We start from the raw sequence: 19175 nt of genomic DNA, 5'->3' as shown, positions 1-19175 counted from the left end.
AGGTCATCAAATTGATTTTATTATATTGATAGATGCTCGTAGTTTTCTCAAGAGTCCAGATAAATCGAGTTTAAATTATAATATGATATATTATCAACATTTGACCTAATTATAAAATATGTGTCAAACTATATTTTTTTAATTTTTTTAGATATCTAATTTTTTTTATTATAAAAAAACCGGTGCTTAATGTTTCATTTCATTCACATTTCTAGATTTTTCTCTTACACTCGTTAAAAAATATTTTATCGGATAAATGTATACCATGTGACGTCAATATAAATTCTAGGACCCAAAAATTAATCCTAAACACTTTAATTTTTTTTATCAATGCTCTGTCTCACTCTCTCTTATAAAATTAAAAATCTTATTATCAAAAAATCAGTCTTAATATTTTAATTTAGAGAATTTATCTATTCATAGTTTGATTTTATTTATGGTAGTTGTAATAACGAGTTAAGTAAAATATATTGCAGAGCTTGAAGACCCATCAATGGTGGATAATGCCCTTTTTAACGGATATATCAAACTACCTTACAATTAGAGCTATAAATGACACGAGATAGATCGCGAGCTACTCGAGATCGACTCGATCAAGACACGATAAATACTCGGATTGAATGGACTCGACTCGAGTTCTTAACGAGCTGAAATGAGCTAGTTGATATTCGACTCGAAAAGCTCGTGAGCAGCTCGAAAATATATATATTAAGATTTTATTTTTTTAAAATAAATTATTAATAATATTAATATTTATGTATTGATTTTTTTTTTAAAATACAGTAAAATTTTCATGTATTTAAGATTCAGGTTCAAGTTTGAGTTTGAGGCTTCAATCGAATTAAGTTTTTTTTTCATTTCGAGCTTTTTCGAGCTGCTCCCGAGCTTCAGTTCAGGATTTCGAGTTCGAGTTGAACTTGAAAATTTTAAGCTCGTGAGTTTTCGAGTTGAGTCGAACTCCATTTCAGAGTTTTCGAGTCAAGTCGAGCTCAGGAATACTCGAACTCGGATCGTTTACACCCCTACTTAGAATAGTTATGAAACGAAATATTAAACACTTACTTGAATAAAAAAAATTAGACACTTAAAATAAAAATATATATAGTTTGAACACTTATTTTACAATTAAACCTATAATTTCTCTTTTATGGAAATGAAAAATTATATATAAAAAAGGCCGCATTAATTTATTTCCTAATAAATCAATCATATCGACAAAGGGACATTGGTATATCTGGGGTTTAAATTAATTAGAGACTTAAATCCTAATTAATTAAAATAATTACCATCCTCCCAAATATTATTAAAGCCACATCAAATCATATGAGTAATTACTAATAAGTAGTTAAGCTGTCATTAATTTAAGGAATGAAAGCTCTTGTGCTGGGTATTTTTCCTTTTTGAGGAAAATAAATAAATATTTTAGCTGTCATGGGTCATTAAAAGCAAATAAAATTTTAAGAAATCAGTTCTATAATTAATTGTGATTTTTTTAGTTCAATTTCTTAATTTAATTAAAAAAAATCATAAATTTAATTAAAAAATCAATTTCCATGGGCTATGAATTATGAATGAGATATTTTCTTACTAAATTAGATTAGAAAATATGATTACTTTTTAAATGAAAAACAAAACTTTAATGAAAATTTTAAAACTAGAAGTATAACTTACCACTATAGTTAATAGTAATATATTCCGAGTGAAATTAATATATGTATATATATATATATCAATGAATGATATAATCTTAATTTTATTAAAATATTAGATATGTCTCTTTAAAACCATTTTGAAAATTTTGTTTATCTCTAAAGGTTGGACTATGTCTTTCCATTTGTTCCCCTCAATTTTAAAAAAATCTCCCAATTTTTAATAAAATGACAAAAATGCCGTTTCCCATTTCTTGATGTGACATATTGGTCCCTATTTTATCACACAAATTAAGAGTTTTTTTCTTTCAGTTATTTATATCTAGCCACACGTCGTTTTCCTGTCATGACATGTCATAGACGATTAACAATATTAGTCAATAGACCGATTAGGATAAAAGTAGACAATTTCAAGTATTATTTCATTATAAAAAAAATTCACGCGACCAAAATGATGAAAGGAAATAGTTTGAGTACCATTTGAACATTTAACCCTAAAAACAACAGCAAAAGTCTCTTCACTTCAAGATCTTTAGTTTCACCCGAAAAAAGTTGGAATCTATTGTCTATGATTTTGTATTAAGTTCTCTTACCTACACTACACTAAGTTCTTATCATACATATTTGAATAAAAAAAAATAAAAAAATACAATCATATCTAACCATAATTTTAATGTAAACCCATGTTAAATTTACGAACTAGGTAATGTGATCACGTATCTATCTTGAAATTCAAATTTTCTTTTATTATTTATTTATTTTATTAATTATATCTACCTCAAATTTTATTTGTGCTTTATCATCTACTAAAATTTTATGTTATTAATGCATGTATGTCCACTTCGAAAAAAGTTTAGGATCCGTCATGCTAATACTTGAACAACATAACACATTCATATCATCGAAAAATGACTTTAATAAAAAAAAACGATACATTATAGTTGAATTCTACCGTTTTTTTATATAATTTTAACAGTGCGTGTAGTGACGGTAGCAGGTTTGTCTGCAAGTGAGTGTAGTAAAATGCAACGAAAATAAAGAAGAGGAGAAGGGAAAGGGAAAGGGAAAGGGAAAGGGAGGGCTCGATGCCTGCTCTTACGCACCATCCTATGTCGTTTTGCGCCTAATGGATTGGATCCACCGACCCTCTTTTACCCCTTACCCTTCTTCTTCATCTCTCAAACTTCCATTTAATTTTGATTTTGCGAAATTTGAAAAACAAATTAACCAAAGCCAATCAGCTAAAAGTTAAAAGGAAAAGGGAAATCTGGTTTGAGATGACGATGATATATGTGTAAGTATCTCTGCATGACACCAAGTAAGAGAAAGGGAAAGCAAAACAATTTCAGTTTATTCGCAGTTTGTCATTTAAAAGCAGCAAGATGTCCATAGCTTAGATTTTCTTATTACTTCGTCTTCCTTTTCTCTCTTTTTATCTCGATGAGCCTTTGGCCTTTTTCAGATGAGATTCCAATATGGGTTTGCTGTTAGATTAATGGGTTTTTCGAGGAGATATCATATCTGAGAACTGGAATTCGCAGAAGAAGATTAACAGCAACTCAAGAAGGTGAGTTTTTTGTTTAAAGATGGCTGCTGCACCATCTTCCTCGGGTCCTTTCTTTGGAGTTAGAGAAGAAAATCAAAACCAGATCATGAAACAACCTCATTCTTCTTCATCAACCGGACCGCGGGTTGATCCATGGTCGCCGCCTCCGAAGAAAAAGAGAAACCAACCTGGAACTCCAAGCAAGTATCCAATTTTAGAAAACCCTATGATATGATCGTTTTTTTTTGTTAGTGATGACAATTTTGTTTTTATGATGACAGATCCAGATGCGGAGGTGGTGGCACTATCTCCAAAGACTTTAATGGCGACAAACAGGTTCATTTGTGAGGTGTGCAACAAAGGGTTCCAAAGGGAGCAGAATTTACAGCTTCACAGGAGAGGACACAATCTGCCGTGGAAGCTGAAACAGAAGACAAACAAAGAAGTGAAGAAGAAGGTCTATCTTTGCCCCGAACCGACGTGCGTTCACCACGACCCGTCGAGGGCACTCGGCGACCTCACCGGCATCAAAAAGCATTACTCGAGAAAACACGGCGAGAAGAAATGGAAGTGCGAGAAGTGCGAGAAGCGGTACGCCGTGCAATCCGATTGGAAAGCTCATTCCAAGACGTGTGGCACCAGGGAATACAGATGTGACTGTGGCACTCTCTTCTCAAGGTATTCAAATTCAATTCCATCAATCCAATTTACAGCTTAAACCCATCTTCAAAAACGAAAAAAAGAAAGAAAGAAATTGAAACAGTTCATCTTTTGTTTTTACTTGGAACCACCGCCCTTTTTTTTTACCTTTTTTTTCCAATTCACGTGATGCTTTTCCATGTATAGTTTCTCCGTGTTGTTGTTACCACATTTGTTCTCTTGTGGGTTGGCTAGACATGTTCAGGTCTGTACTCTTGCTAGTATCCATTCTCATGATATCGTTTTAAACTATGTCGTGTTATCGTTAAGATACGATCTTTACACTATATTACGATTGTAATTTAATATTATGGGTGTGTTTATTGTCGTTTCGGTGTTGATTGTGGTGAATATTGAGTCGAAACAGTACGATAACCACCGTAATATCTCGTTGCTTTTCAAGTAGGAATTTTGCAGTCTCAACCATAGGGAAGGGATAGAATTAGTGAAAACCTGATTGTGTTTTTTTGTTCTGATTCTTTTTTTAGAAAAACGAGATGTTCATTACTGACCGGAAACTCAGTTGTATTCCCATCAGTTTTTGCATTGATTGATCACTTTTCACTTGCTTTGAATACATTCTCTCGTTGCATTTATTGAACACCCAGTTCTTGAAATGGTAGTTTATCATCAAAGTTTATTAAATCATTTTCAAAGTTCTTAGTGAAAATTTCTTTTTATCTTTATTCAAAATGATAGGGGAAAAAAAAATTCAAAATCCCTATAATTTTATGTTCAAAACATGGCAGACGAGCAGTGATCTGTTCAACATTCTTTGGTTTTGCAGACGTGACAGCTTTATAACTCACAGAGCGTTCTGTGATGCATTGGCTCAAGAGACTGCAAGGCACCCGACTCCTTTAAACTCCATCGGCAGCCAGTTATATGGAAGTAGTAATTACATGAACTTAGGGTTTTCTCAAGTTGGAACCCAAATTTCATCGATTCAAGACCACAACAATAATCAAACCAGGGAGACTCTAAAACTTGGTGGTGGTTCCAGGAATTCTCAGTTTGATCATCTTCTTCCGCCGTCCATGGGTTCTTCGTCCTCGTCGTTTCGAACTCAACAACAACAACACAGCAATCGATGGTTACTTCACCCGGTTTTGTCATACAAGAATCGAACCAGATTTCAACCAAGAGTTGTTGGGAAACAACAAATCATTCCATGAATTAATGCAGTTTCAGGAAAACAATAGCGACAACACGAGCACCTCTCCTTCAGCAGCCGGTCTCTTCAACCTCGGCTTCCTTTCGAACGGCGGCAACAATGGCGGTGCAGATTATAATTTAACGTCTTCGGGTTTGTTAATATCCGATAATTTCAACAACGACAATGGCGGGAACGGTGGTGGGACAAACGAGCCTTCGAATCTCTTCTCTAAGAGCTTAATGAGTGATCAAATCACTTCAAACATCCCTTCTCTGTTTAGTTCATCGATTCAAAACAATAGCATGGTGCCGCAAATGTCAGCCACCGCATTGCTACAAAAAGCTGCTCAAATGGGCTCGAGTTCAAGCATCAGCAACAACAACGACAATTCTCTTCTAAGAAGCTTTGTAACATCTTCTTCAACCGGAACCAAAACCTCAAACTTCAACAGCATTTTCGGGGAAACCACAGCCGGCAACCATCTACATGAACTAATGAACTCCATAGCCAGTGGTAATTCCCCCATTTTCGGAAGCTCCAGTGGAGTCAATACATTTAACACTTATGCAAACAGAACTAGCATGGAACATGAAAAAACACCGCCTCCGCCACCGCAGCAGCAAAGTTTGAATGTTAGCGGCGGCGGGTCAGACAGATTGACTCGGGACTTCCTCGGAGTCGGGCAAACTGTTCGAAGCATGACCGGAGGAGCGACACAACAACAACAAGGAATCGGATTAAGCAGCTTGAGTTCAGAGAGAAACACAAATATTACGGCGCCGACAAGCCACCACTCTTTCAGAGGACGTGGGAATTTCCAGTGATGAAAGAAATCTAAAAACGCGAAAAAGGAGAAGATATGTAGAAATTACAAAGGTATGTAATTTTAACTAAAATTATGATTTTTAAAAGTTTTACTTTTTAATTTCAGCAGTAAATATGCTTTTAATTTAATTTTTTTTTTTAAAAAAAATCTTTCTCGTGTTCCTTTGAAGTCTCTGACACATTATCCTGCAGATGACAGTCCTGAGTTGTATAGTACATATGTGTTTTGTTTCTTTTATTGTCTGTTTCATTTTATTCTTCTTTATTTGTTTTTTATTTCAATTTTTTAAAAGAAAATTTTCATGGGCTGACAATGTCACGAGTATTGCCCTCAAGAATCTACATTGCCTAAGCAAAATATCTATCTTTTCTTCTTTCGCCATGCATTACTCATCATTCCCTTTCTATTTTATTAATTATTACCATTTTTTAATGAAAAATTATTTTATATATTAATATGATATCTATACTCAAAGTATTAGATAAACTTTGAGACTAGGGATGCATGGAAGGAATTTTGGGACAATAGTTCTTAAAAATCTTAAATTTTTATATGATTTTAATGTTTTTTATTTTCTATTAATAATATATTTCATCTTTTAAAATTTTATAATTTCGTTCATTATATAAATTTATCACTCTAGCATAAAATTTTATGTCCATATTTATAAGAGATATCTTATCATCGTAATATTAATTATCATTTTCACATTTCATGTTAGATAATTGCTCGATGGCAAGACTTTTCAAGCTAACAACTCTGGAAAAATTAGAGATCGGATAGAGTCCGAGTCTTCGATCATTGATCGACAAAGATGAAGCTAATGACCCCCTAACTCCAAGCTAGGTATTGTATGAAACCTTTCCTTCCTTGTTTCTCTTCAACTGTTAATGTAAGTTTCCAATCAGTCCCATGCTACAATCTTTTTCTTTTTCTTACTTTAGATGGTGACTTTATCCCCCCCCCCAAAGAACATTCTCTTGTTACCTTTTCAACTACTTTTTATTGCATTTGTTGTATGATTAGGCAGCCGCCATTGTAGAATCAGGATCAAATGTCGTTTCCTTTATGCCTTGGGGTGCATGTGTTCTCAAATCAAGAGAAATTTGTTCCAATGTGCCCTTGGAATGATCACTTGTCTGGTTGCTTCATGCATTTGCTATTAGCTAGACAAACGTATCTTTAAAAGTATATTAATTCTCTTTTATACTTTATATTTCATAATAAATAATTTTATTTGATCCTTTTTTTATATGAAAAGAGATTTCAATCCAAAACGGGCAGGTTGATATTTGATCACTCAATCTTAATTTAAAAGTTAGAGTCTTTCATCCAATCATGATACGTTATGATTCTTTATAAAAAGAAGTGTATGTATTGATTTGGATAGAAAATTTTGAATAAGGATGGAGAAAATGAAGAGAAAATGAAAGTGAAACCCTAAATATATATGATGGTATTTTTTATGAATATATTAATTAACATAAATAAAATCATATCTTTAAAATATCCTAGGTGGGTTTGGTGCATTCTAATTAGTTTTATATTATTACAAATAATAATATGAATTCTTGTAGAAAAATAAGTGCATTTTGTTGTTTGATGGTTGATACCTATCTAATTCACATACGTGAGGAGGCATAGGCAAAATATGCAACGTACAAATGTATCATTGTATAAAGTTTTCCTAGTAAATTAACATGTGACCTCTATAACTATATAAGGTGGCCAAATCCTTAATGCATGGGGTTCTTTAAATTTCAAAGGGTCCTACCTTGTACAATTTCTAGGGTTCCATGTCCTCTTGTAGTTGTAAATATTCCATGGGGGGGATAAAATTAGTGGCATATCATAAATAAAAATTAAGTCAAATTTGTCATGAATAATGTTCACATTTTATATATGACTTTAATGTGAATTGCAAGATAAAATTTTATTTTGATTTGATTAAATTCATGAATTTTGATATTTAATTTATATATTCTATTAATATGGTCATATATTTCACATCATCTTACATTTATTTATTAAATGCTTTTATTTTTATGAAACATGAACATTTTTGAATTTTTTATTATTTTAAATGTGTATAAATTCAAAATTATATGTTAGATTAAACCAAATTACAATTCTTCTATCACTACTCTTATTAACTATTACGTTAATTCTTCTATTAAATATTAACAATAAATGATTTGATTAACATCATTTAAATAATTAAATGATCAAATTAATTGTAAAACTAAAAGATCAATAATTAAACTAGATTTCTTATAATTATTGGTCGAAAAATAATGATTATTATCAAAATTGTTAGTTGAAAAAAAGGTCACATGCAAAAAACGAAAACTATAACAGAATAAATCAAATGAAAATCGTATGCGAATGAAGAAAGGAAGAAAGGCCAAGGAATATCCTGCGTGCAATACTTAAAATTGAATAACTACGTTTATAAAGTGTGTACGTATTATCAATAATTAAAAAAATTTAAACAAAAATCATTTTATAATTAATAAAAATTATTAAAAATTATAAATTTAACCTGTTTTTCCTGGGAAGTTAAAAATTAAAAATAAAATAAAAATCAAATATTTTGTAAAATAAGTACTGTGAGTCACGGACTCATTGATTCCATAAAGTGAAAATGGAGACACCAATTGCGACAAACTGCCATATTATACAGTTTCCCAATAACTCCAATTACGAACAATTCCTGATGCTTTCACTGCTTCTGTCTGAATTTCAGAAATTTCCGACACAACACTATTATATAAAACTACTGTATATTTACCGATTTATCCCCCAAAAAACTACTGTATATATTTTTTTTCAATCTCATTAAATACCCCATAATGATAAATTAAGATCACGTTTGGCTGATATTTTATGATAATCATAAGTGAAAATCGTTGAACACCTAAATTTAGAAACATAATTGCAGTATCACTTCCTATGAAAGAACAAAAATACATAAAATAATGTATTTATCTATGCTTGTGACATGAATTCTATGATAATTTTTCAAAATGTATTTTAATTTATGAACATTAAGAAACAAATATTTTTATAAGTTTGTATATATGTGTGGATCATCTTTGATCTTTATGTAACCTTTTTGACTGATTCAATGAGACATGTAAAGCTAAATTCCCTCAAATATATTCAACTCACCAAGTCAAACATAATGCATTTTTATTTTAGTACAATTAAACTAGCCAAGAAAAAGAGAAAATAGTGGGGGAAATGTCTAAAGAATGTCAACAATTAATTCCAAATGTAATGGGGTTAGGTATTAGGTGGCCAAATAAATTCTCTTAAATTATATTACATGAATACATTAAAGATAATAATCACCTGCATCGAATAAACATTGGAATTGATCAGTAGGAATTAAAAAATAGTTAAAAGAAAAGAAAATAATTATTCGCTTGTCCACTCTGTTGGAATGTAGTAAGCATGTTGAGATTCTTGCTGTCCACGCTGATATGTTGACCTATTCTTAACTTTTTACAATTTTATCCAAAAGAAAAAATATTTTTATTTAATATATATTTTTATTTAAAATGTAAGAATAAGAATAAGTAACCAAATGATTACGTACTACCTTTAAAATGATACCTTTGGAAGGAGAGAAGTGTAGAGTTTCCAATTACGTAAAGAGGGTCGTTTTGATGTCGGAGTTAAACGGTTGTCCGAGTATGGACTTAAACAAATTCTTACCATCTTTGTTTCATGGCAAAAATCAGCCAAATTCATCCTTAAAACACTTTTAGTTTTAGAAATGGAAACCCTGATTCATGAAGTTCAATTCAAGAGAAGAAATTGAGCATAAGTTTATCGTTTTTCTCGCTACTTAGTAACCCTACAAAAGCTTTGCTTGCCTACTTAGACAAGCTTTGCACCACCGAATTGCTGAGACGTTGCTTGAGCTGATGATTTCATCTCTGGGTTCAAAGAGCCAATATTGATCCCGTGTTGACCGGCGCCGCTGATGTTTCTCACAATTTCTCCGACACCCAGAAAATCCAATGTTAATTTGTCGGTCCCGCCGATGCTTGCCGCGAACTTATTAGCTTCATTAACGTTGGAGAAGTTGGTGTTGTTGACATGATGTTCGACTTGCATCCCGCTTCCGGTGAATCCTCCGACGAAGTTGCTTTGATCTTGTCCATGACCGGCACCGAAAATGGAGGAGTTACCCTTGGCAAGAGAGTTCAGTAGTCCTTGAAGATTGTTGTTATCGTTCTCCATCTGTGATCTCAGCGTTTCTCCTCCTCCTCCTTCACCGCCGCCGAAGTTAGCGGCGAAAACTTGTCTATCGGATTTCACCCCGCTCGACGAAGAACTCCCTATTCCCCTTAGCAATGAGGAAGTGTTGTTGCTTGTAGTTGAACCCATTTGAGCAGCTTTTTGAAGCAATGCGGTTGCCGACATGTTTGGAGAAATGTTCTCATGTTGCATTGAAGTAGTGCTGTAAAGAGAAGACAGCCCCGAACCAACCTCATCACCCATGTTAAACTGATTACTGCTTAAAAACCCTGAACTCGATAAGTTGGTGGCCGACGCAGTGCCGTTTTCACCGGCACTCATGCCGCTGGAGCCGTCATTGTTGGGGAAGAAGCCTAAATTAAAAAGATTGGCGGAGTTGGCCCCCGAATTGTTAGTATTGCCTTGAAGGTCAGGAAGTTGCATTAGACCATGAAATGGTTTGTTCATGTAAGGTCCATTCCCATGGTGATCTTGATGAAAACCTTGGTTCGCGGCATCCGCCATGAAGAACGCCGATCCGGGCATGTTTTGCAACGAAGAAGGATTGGACGTGGAGCCGATGAGGTGCTCCAACTTGGCGGCTCCGCCGCCTCCCAACCGCAACATATTACTCAACGGTTGATGCTGAGCTTGCACATGGGATAATCCTAAGCTCATTTGATGATGATTACTTCCAAAGAGATGATGAGTTCCCATTGTGGCTAAGTTACTGGTGGTTCCTTGAGCCAACGCATCGCAGAAGGCCCGATGAGTGATGAAACTGTCACGTCTGCAACAACAACAAAAAAAGGAAAACTGTTAATAGAATTCCATTAATGAAAGCCCAAACTCAAAGGAGTTGAAAATAAATAAAAAACTTTCCATTGTTTGATCATTTTTACCATTTTGAGAAGAAGGTGTTCAATAAATGAAGTGAGGGAATCATTTCCTGCTTGATGAAAATACCCAGAGAAGCAGTAAATGAATAAAAACAAAGAAAAGGAAAACCCTGAAAAAAATTCCATTATCTCATAGAAAGAATATTTTTCCATAAGTATGAAAGCCATAAACAATGACAAAAGCAGTTTCAGGCTTAGACCAACGAGTTTTCAGCAAACAGAAGTGCCCCACCCAGGCAAGAAGAACCCTAACGTTTAAAACAGTGGCAGTAAAATAAAAAATCTCACCACATGAGAACAAATCCAGTAACAATATACTTGGTGACAGCGTATGAATTAACAACACGTGAATATGAAAAGATGTAAGGCGATGTTACCAAGGGAGAAAGAAGGGAAAATTTACTAATTGTTTTGTTTGGTTGCCAAGAAAGAATCCTCATCAGTCATGACAGTTTCGCAGATTATTGTTCACGTGCAAAACCAGTTTTTTTAAAGTGGAGAAGAAGATGATGAAGAAGAAGAAGAGAAGAGAGAGATATCTAATGTAAAAAAAGATAAGTAATCCAAAAAGGTGAAACAAAAGAACAGGCTTTACCACTGCCCAACTCCCAGTCCCCAAATCTTTATCAATCAACTTTTTTTAACATGGTTTGTCAACTTTGATAACCTAAATGATTGAAGATTTTACCTTGAGAAAAGGGTGCCACAGTCGCATCTGTATTCCTTAGTCCCGCAAGTCTTCGAATGAGCTTTCCAGTCAGATTGCACGGCGTACCGCTTCGAACACTTCTCGCACTTCCATTTCTTCTCGCCGTGCTTTCTCGAGTAATGCTTCTTGATGCCGGTGAGGTCGCCGAGTGCCCTCGCCGGCTCGTGGTGAACGCAAGTGGGTTCGGGGCAAAGATAGACCTTCTTCTTCACTTCTTTATTTGTCTTCTGCTTCAGCTTCCATGGCAGATTGTGTCCTCTCCTATGGAGCTGCAGATTTTGCTCCCTTTGGAACCCTTTGTTGCACACTTCACAAATGAATCTGTTTGTTGCCATCAAAGACTTGGGAGACAGTGCTATAACTTCCACGTCTGGATCTGCTTACCCAAGAAAAAAATTGGGTGGAAAAGACAATAAATCAAAAAACAAACCCAGAAGGAAAACTGACCAACTTCTGGATTAGGGTTCATTGAATTATCTTGAGTTTTGAATTAGAAAAAAGACAGAAGCAGATGTATATTGTTAAGAGATACTTGCTTGGTGTTCCGGGTTGATTTCTCTTCTTCTTCATCTGGAGTGGAACTGCCGATGATGAAGCGGCGGCCATTTTCAATAGATAATTATGTTTAAACTTTCTTAACTGTTGCTTGATATCTTTCTCAGCAGCCAAACACTATCAACAAGCTTCTTCAAAACTAGCAAACCTAGAACCCAGAAAAATCATCAAAGTCAACTAATAATTAAAGAGGGCTGTTGTTGCCATGGGAGGGGGAGGATGGTTTGTACATCCCTCTGGTTTTCTTTTGAAAAATCTTTGAAGAAATCAATAAAATAAGAAACAGAGGACAAAAACCAGAGAGAAAGGAAAGAAATGAAGTAGATATAAAAAAAGGCACAAAATACCAAGAAGGAAGTGTATAAGGAGACAGCAACAATCCGGAGCTGAAGAGAAAGAAAACAATCAAAATTATAGACTCTCATGATGAATTCTTCCTCAAAATGTTGCCTTTTTTTTATTTTTTAATTATAAAATATTTGACTCACTTGCATGGTTTTCAGAACCGGACCGGTTAACGAACCGATCATGTTACCGGTTCACTGGTTCAACCGGTCCGACCGGTCGGAAAAATCGGACGACTTCATAATTATTTAAAAAATTAAATAAAAATACCAAAAATATTTAATAAAAATAATTTTTATAACACAAATCATATTCAAAGCAAGTCATAACATATAAGTTAAAAACCATAAAATCAAATGAAACAAAATGATTCAAATTAACTACAACATAATATTTAAGGTAAACATATTAAAAAATAAATATAATTATATAAATATAATTAAAAAAAATAAATTTGAGGCAAAAAATCATAACAAAATGATATTGTTTGGTTTAATTTTTTTTAAAAAAAATCCCACATGGCTAAGAAACATAGAAGAACATCCCAAAAGTCTAAAAGTAAAAATATGAGAACAAAACAATCTCACATGATTAAAAAACATAGAAGAACATCTCAACTAACTTCTATAAATAATAGATGTAATTTGACATTCAAATCATGGAGCCTTTTGGTGAGCATTAAGTGAACTATTCTTTCACTTCAATCAAGCTCGAATTTTAGGCTTCAATCGAGCTTCTAATTTTTTTTGAGTTCAAGCCTTTTCGAGTTCAAGTTTCAATATTATATTTCGAGTTCGAGTTGAACTTAATAATTTTTAGCTTGTGAGTTTGAGTCGAGTTGAGCTTACTTTTAAAGTTTTCAAGTTCGAGTCGAGCTCGGCAATACTCGAGTTCGACTTGGCTCGTTTAACAAACGACGTTGTTTGGTTCAATTTTTTTTAAAAAAAAAAAAATTTCTGGTTTTTTCCGGTTTTTAGCCGGTCCGGTTCGAATGGTTCAACGGTTCCGTCCGGTTCACTAGTAGCAGTTCAACCGGTGTAGATTGAACCGGACTAGACAATGATTCCCGGTTGAACCGGCCGGTCCGGTCCGATTTTCAAAACAGTGCTCACTTGCAAACTATACTCGCATTTCATATATATATATATATATATTACATACATAAAAGAAATACATACAAGTTTATCCCGTATAAAATCTAATCTTGAGTGATTCGAAAAAAATAATTTTTAAAATTTTAAGTTATTCAAGTTAATTTAATTTAGTGAGTCTATTTTCGAATTCATATCATATCAATTTGGAAAAATAAAATCCCAAATTTCAAAACTATATAGTTTTGATTTGTAGATAAATAATCTAATTGTTTTGTGGTTTAGTCTCTAATTTTATTTTTTTCTTCAATTCTCCCTTCGTTTTAAATTTATTTCTGACTTTTAACAACGTGTTCCTAAACCACGATAAAATTTATAAAATAAAATATTTTCAAATGAAATAAAACTAAATCCATACATACCAAAAATATATATACATATTTAAATTAAATTTCAGTTCCATTTTACCTCCATAGAAAAAGAGGCTGTTGATATCAGGGTCGATGGAGCAAACATGTGTGGGCCACCGACCTGTAGGTCTTACCCTCTGCCCATCTCGCCTCTTGTTTCGTATCTTCACACCGACGTCAAGACAAGTCTCTCTTCGTCACTAACGATGGTTCTAAATAATTTAAAATTTTCTATTTATTTTAAGTTACAAAACACTAGTTTCTGTAGACACTGCTAATGTTTCAAATTGATCTAGTGACAATTTGGCCATTCTGTCATCATTTAATAAACCTTGCTTTATCATTCAATAAATATATATTTAAAGTATATAAAAAGTTATGAACATTAAAATTAATTATGAGTAATTACTCCTCTGAGCCTGCATGAACATATTGTTTCTTTGCATTAAAATTAATTATTATTTATTTTTTTAATAGTCTAGGATGATTATTGTCGAAACGATTCTTCTTAAAGGGGAAAAAGGGGGTCACATCTCGAATAATTTAGTGACCTTTATTAGTAAACGTGGTCTAAGGAGTCTCTATCAATATTTGATTAGGGTGTAATTGGACACCCAAAAACGTATTTGTCATTTAATAAAATATTAGTTTTAATAAAACAACAAACTTGCAGTATGCGTTATCAAATTCGAGTTTGGGAATCGGTTACGTGTGTGGAAGGATTAGCACACCCACAGTGCCCTAAATCGGTACCTAGTCGATTAATTAATTGTCTTTGCAATGAAATTTACGAGTTCGAGTATAATTTAATTTTAGATATAATAATAATAATAATAATAATAATAATAATAATAATAATAATAATAATAACGCTATGGGTGAAAACGGGTGTCGACAATTATAACATGGTATCCGTTTAGAATTATCTTAAAAAATTGATAACTACATACACCCTACAAACACAACTGCTCAAATACAAAACCTCTAAAGAGAATAATATTTCCTTTAATCCCTTTAACCACCGAGATTAATTAATAAATTTTAATTATTAATCATTTAACAACTATAAAAAGTTAAATATAAATTATTTTTCCTAGTAAAAGATATTAGAAAACACATAAATGTTATTTTGATTTTTGAGTACATTTTTAGTGTAGAAAAATGTCACACCTAAATTAGGTTTACAAGTATAACAGTAAAAAATTTCTATTGAGTTGTCCTCTAAAGCATAACATTTTTATTGAGTTGTTTTTTTTTTTTTGTATGTCATGTTTTTTTCACTTTAATATATTGTCTCAATTTTTTCTTTTTAATGTCAGTTGATAAAAAGATAATCAGAATACGTCACGTGACACTTTTTAAGTGTTTCATATTTTATTTTTATTTAGCTTAGTGCTTATAGAGTTTATTTAATACAAAATCAACTCATATTTATTTTTAATTTTTATCGTTAGTTTAATATTATTGATTTATTTTTTATAAAAGAGATGAAATGTCACCAAAAGTTTATTTTTTGTGACCTTTTCATATTAAATATCAAAATTCAAACTTATTAAATGCCATCTTTAAAGATTAGGGGTGTGAAAGAACATAAAGATAGACATACTGTTATTGAATCGTTCATATAATATTTATTTTTGTTCGTTTATTAAATTAAATAAATGATTATGAATAAAAAATTTATGTTCAAACTTGGTTGGGAGAGTCACCCCCATGATGGGCCCCTATAAAACTCGATCTATACTAGTTAATCAATTAATCACATACCAGTTATTAATTTAAAAAATAAATAATTAAATGAACACAAACAAATGTGTGTTCGGTTCAATTATGTTCACGAATAAACTTATTTATAAGTTCATTTATCGATTCATTTATAAGCTCAATTACCAAGTTTTTCTTTCCTTTTATTTTTTTATATTTTAAATATGGGTGACGGTAGGGACTAAATTGAACACAAAGTGAATTTTAAAGTTTAAATTATAAAACCTAAGTAAGTTACGAACTAGTGGCATGAGTTCACCATCTTGCTTTGACTTACAAATAAAAGACACAAAAGGGAGGGTGTGGGACAGTAGGGTCCTAAATCCTAATCCTACCGTGAAGAATCCTTGCCCCGGCATCCCCTTGTAAAGGACATCATAAAGGACAAACCCTTCTTTCCCCACTCTTCCCTTTGTCCATTTCTTTTCATATTCCTTTTCCTATGTTATCTCTTTCCCCCCACTCCGATATTGGATATAATCATCGTGTCAAATATATATACATATTAGACGTATCAAAAAGTGTTATTTTTTTTTTTAAAAAAATAAATGAAAAATATTTCTAAAAAAATGCTGCAAAATAAGGTTTAAACTTTAAACGTTCAACAATGCTTATCAAAAGTGATGTACATTCAGAATGTTTAATTTCATACATAAATTATAAAGTAGTTAAATTTTGACGTGATTTTATAATAAAAAATAATGTATAAGTATTATTATATTGATATTTAAATATAATTAATTTTATATATTTTCTATAGTATACTAATAATAATACAAATGTAAGTAGTTTCGGTTTTAACACCACCTTTTGACTATGATTTGCACCCACCGTTCAGTTTGGGAATGCTTTTGATAAGGAAAAAAAATGATTTTTATCCCATAAATATGTTAAATATCTAAAAAAGTGATTTTTTAATTCAATCTCAAAATCTAAAATTTCTAACTTTTATCGTGGAAAATCACTTTTGAAATAAAACTGCATTTTATTTTATTTCATTTTAAAATTAATACACATACATGTATAGTTATTTATTAATGTTTAAATTATTTAATTATAAATATTTTCATTGAATACAAAATAATGTATCTTTTTTATAATATTTATGTTGAGTATACAATTATTTTATTTTAAATTTACTTCGAATTTGTTATGAATAAGACTATAAGTGTAATATAATTCAAAAACTATATTTTCAATTTACAATATAATGTTTGAAATTGACACTTTATAATTCAAATCCATTTTTTAACCGTAATTCTAAACAATTAAATTTATTTTTCAAAGACATTTTAAAAATATCTATTTACAATACTTTTCAACATTACTTTTCAAAAATAATATCAAACCGACCCTAATACACTAGAAATTTATTGCTTTAGAAGGAACCCTAAATTCTTCCATCAACGTCATCATAGTAGGTTTAAGTCAAACAGTTAGGTAACAAATTAAATTTCTTCTTCAATATTTATTGTATTTTTCCTTAAAAGTTACAAGTTGCATTCATCGAAGACAAAAGAGAGAGGGTTTCTATAACAAGTGTTTGTTCTTTATTTACAATTTCACGTGTTATGAATAAATTATATTACCATACGTTTACTAATAAAAATATGTAAGAAAGTATAAGGCAACTAATATAAATTTATTCCAAATTTTTTTTTAACTTCTCTATATGAATATTTCATTTAATATTAAATCCAATAAATGATTTTAATGATAAAAGATAATGTATTCTATTTTTAAAACTTTACGTTCAAACGAATATATTTATAAATTGTGTCGGGGTTGTCAATAACTACTGAAAAGTAGTTGTACTTGAAGAAAAGGTGGTGACGGTACATTAATCTGCAAAGCAAGAAAGGAAGCATGAAATGTGTACAAGAGAGGTTGAAGAAGGGCGGCGGACAGCGCTGGATTTGGTATTTGAAACCCCAAATTGAAGTAATTTGGGTTAGCATTGATCCACTGACGCCCCCCATTTCTACTCAGCAATTGGTGAGTTGAAGGAAAGTGAAAGTGGTGGAATACGAACAAGAACGAAAGACGAGAAAGAAAGAGATACATGTGAAGTCGGTTGGATGGTTCCATGCATGTGAGCCGATGGTGAAATGTGGCGTCGCCTCATCCACTTGCCCATGGCCCTCGACCATTTAAGTACTACAGACATGTTTTTGACAAGCACTGCGAGTACGACCCTCAGCCCACCACTCCCACTCCCACTTTCCCTCTCTTTCTCATTTTAATCTTTTAATTCATCTAAAATCATACATTAAATATGTTAATTAAGATAACATAAAATATTTAAATATTGGTATTTTAAATAAAATGTATATATGTCCATCTTTCAAATATATACTACCGTAGACAGGGCAGTAAAGTTATATATGGCGTCCCACCCTGGGGTCTATGACCCTTCCTGTTGCATAACACGCTGGTCTGCTTTGCAACCGACTCCATTAGATTTTTTATTCAGGGCAAAAACTGAATCGAAATTGTATTAGAATAATAATAATAATTTTTAAAAGTATTAGTATAATTTAAAAACAATATCATAAAATTTACAACAAAAAACAATCCATAAAATATTTTAGATCTCAAATTTCATCTATCAATATAATAAAACAAAATCAATTTGATTTTCTTCGTATTAAAATAAGATTTATGAGATCTAAAAATATAAATAAATACTAATTTTATGTTAAAAAATAAATTTTATTGGTACCCTTGTAATGCAAAGTGATTTTACCAAGACAAAAGACCGTTAAAGGCTTTCTTATAACTATAAGCACTTCTATTAATCGTTAAGTAAAATTAACTAAAATTTCGTATTGCATGGTAAAGAATGTGATTTCTAAACAAAAAGATGTATTTTTAAATCCTAAAGCTCTGAAACAATAAAATGCTTACAAACCTTAAACTAGTGTTTACAAAAATGCCAATGACACAGAAGAATATTCACGAGTTTTTGCAAATTATTCGAACTCAGACAAAAATGCCTCGGAAGTATCAACCGTTGTCCGTCTGGCTTAGGATTATATTATTGTTGTCTTCGACACATATAATCCTTGCTATATGCCCAGCATTTCTTAGACGCCAGACAACACCAAGTATATGTGTTTTATACTCGTTGAGCCCACAACTGCCCATCAATCAGAGGCATAACAGAGTAGGTAACACTGTCCCGGACAAGCTTTTCCGAACACTTCACGTTTCTTCCAATCCATAGATAGATCCACTGAACCTTCATTGACTCTTCCAGGAATTCAAACTCCAACACC

At 32.1% G+C, this 19175-nt stretch overlaps 1 protein-coding gene and 1 pseudogene across 1 annotated transcript; one reads left to right on the top strand and one right to left on the bottom strand.

Moving 5' to 3' along the window:
* Nucleotides 1-2765: 2765 nt before the first annotated feature.
* LOC120119162 lies at nucleotides 2766-5899 on the top strand (annotated as a pseudogene).
* A 3824-nt stretch (nucleotides 5900-9723) lies between these two features.
* Nucleotides 9724-12201, bottom strand: LOC120118862 (protein indeterminate-domain 4, chloroplastic-like). The gene is made up of 3 exons (XM_039138819.1): nucleotides 12180-12201; nucleotides 11712-12108; nucleotides 9724-10914 (listed from the first exon to the last, which is right to left on the bottom strand). Exons 1-3 carry the CDS (start codon nucleotides 12199-12201, stop codon nucleotides 9762-9764), a joined length of 1572 nt encoding a protein of 523 aa, XP_038994750.1. The 3' UTR covers nucleotides 9724-9761.
* Between the last annotated feature and the right edge of the window lie 6974 nt (nucleotides 12202-19175).

The sequence above is a fragment of the Hibiscus syriacus genome, unplaced genomic scaffold (genome assembly GCF_006381635.1).
Source record: "Hibiscus syriacus cultivar Baekdansim isolate YM2019G1 unplaced genomic scaffold, ASM638163v2 tig00000072_pilon, whole genome shotgun sequence".
In the NCBI taxonomy this organism is placed as follows: domain Eukaryota; kingdom Viridiplantae; phylum Streptophyta; class Magnoliopsida; order Malvales; family Malvaceae; genus Hibiscus; species Hibiscus syriacus.
The sequence above is the reverse complement of the archived record's forward strand: the minus strand, read 5'-3'. Positions and strand labels throughout refer to the sequence as shown.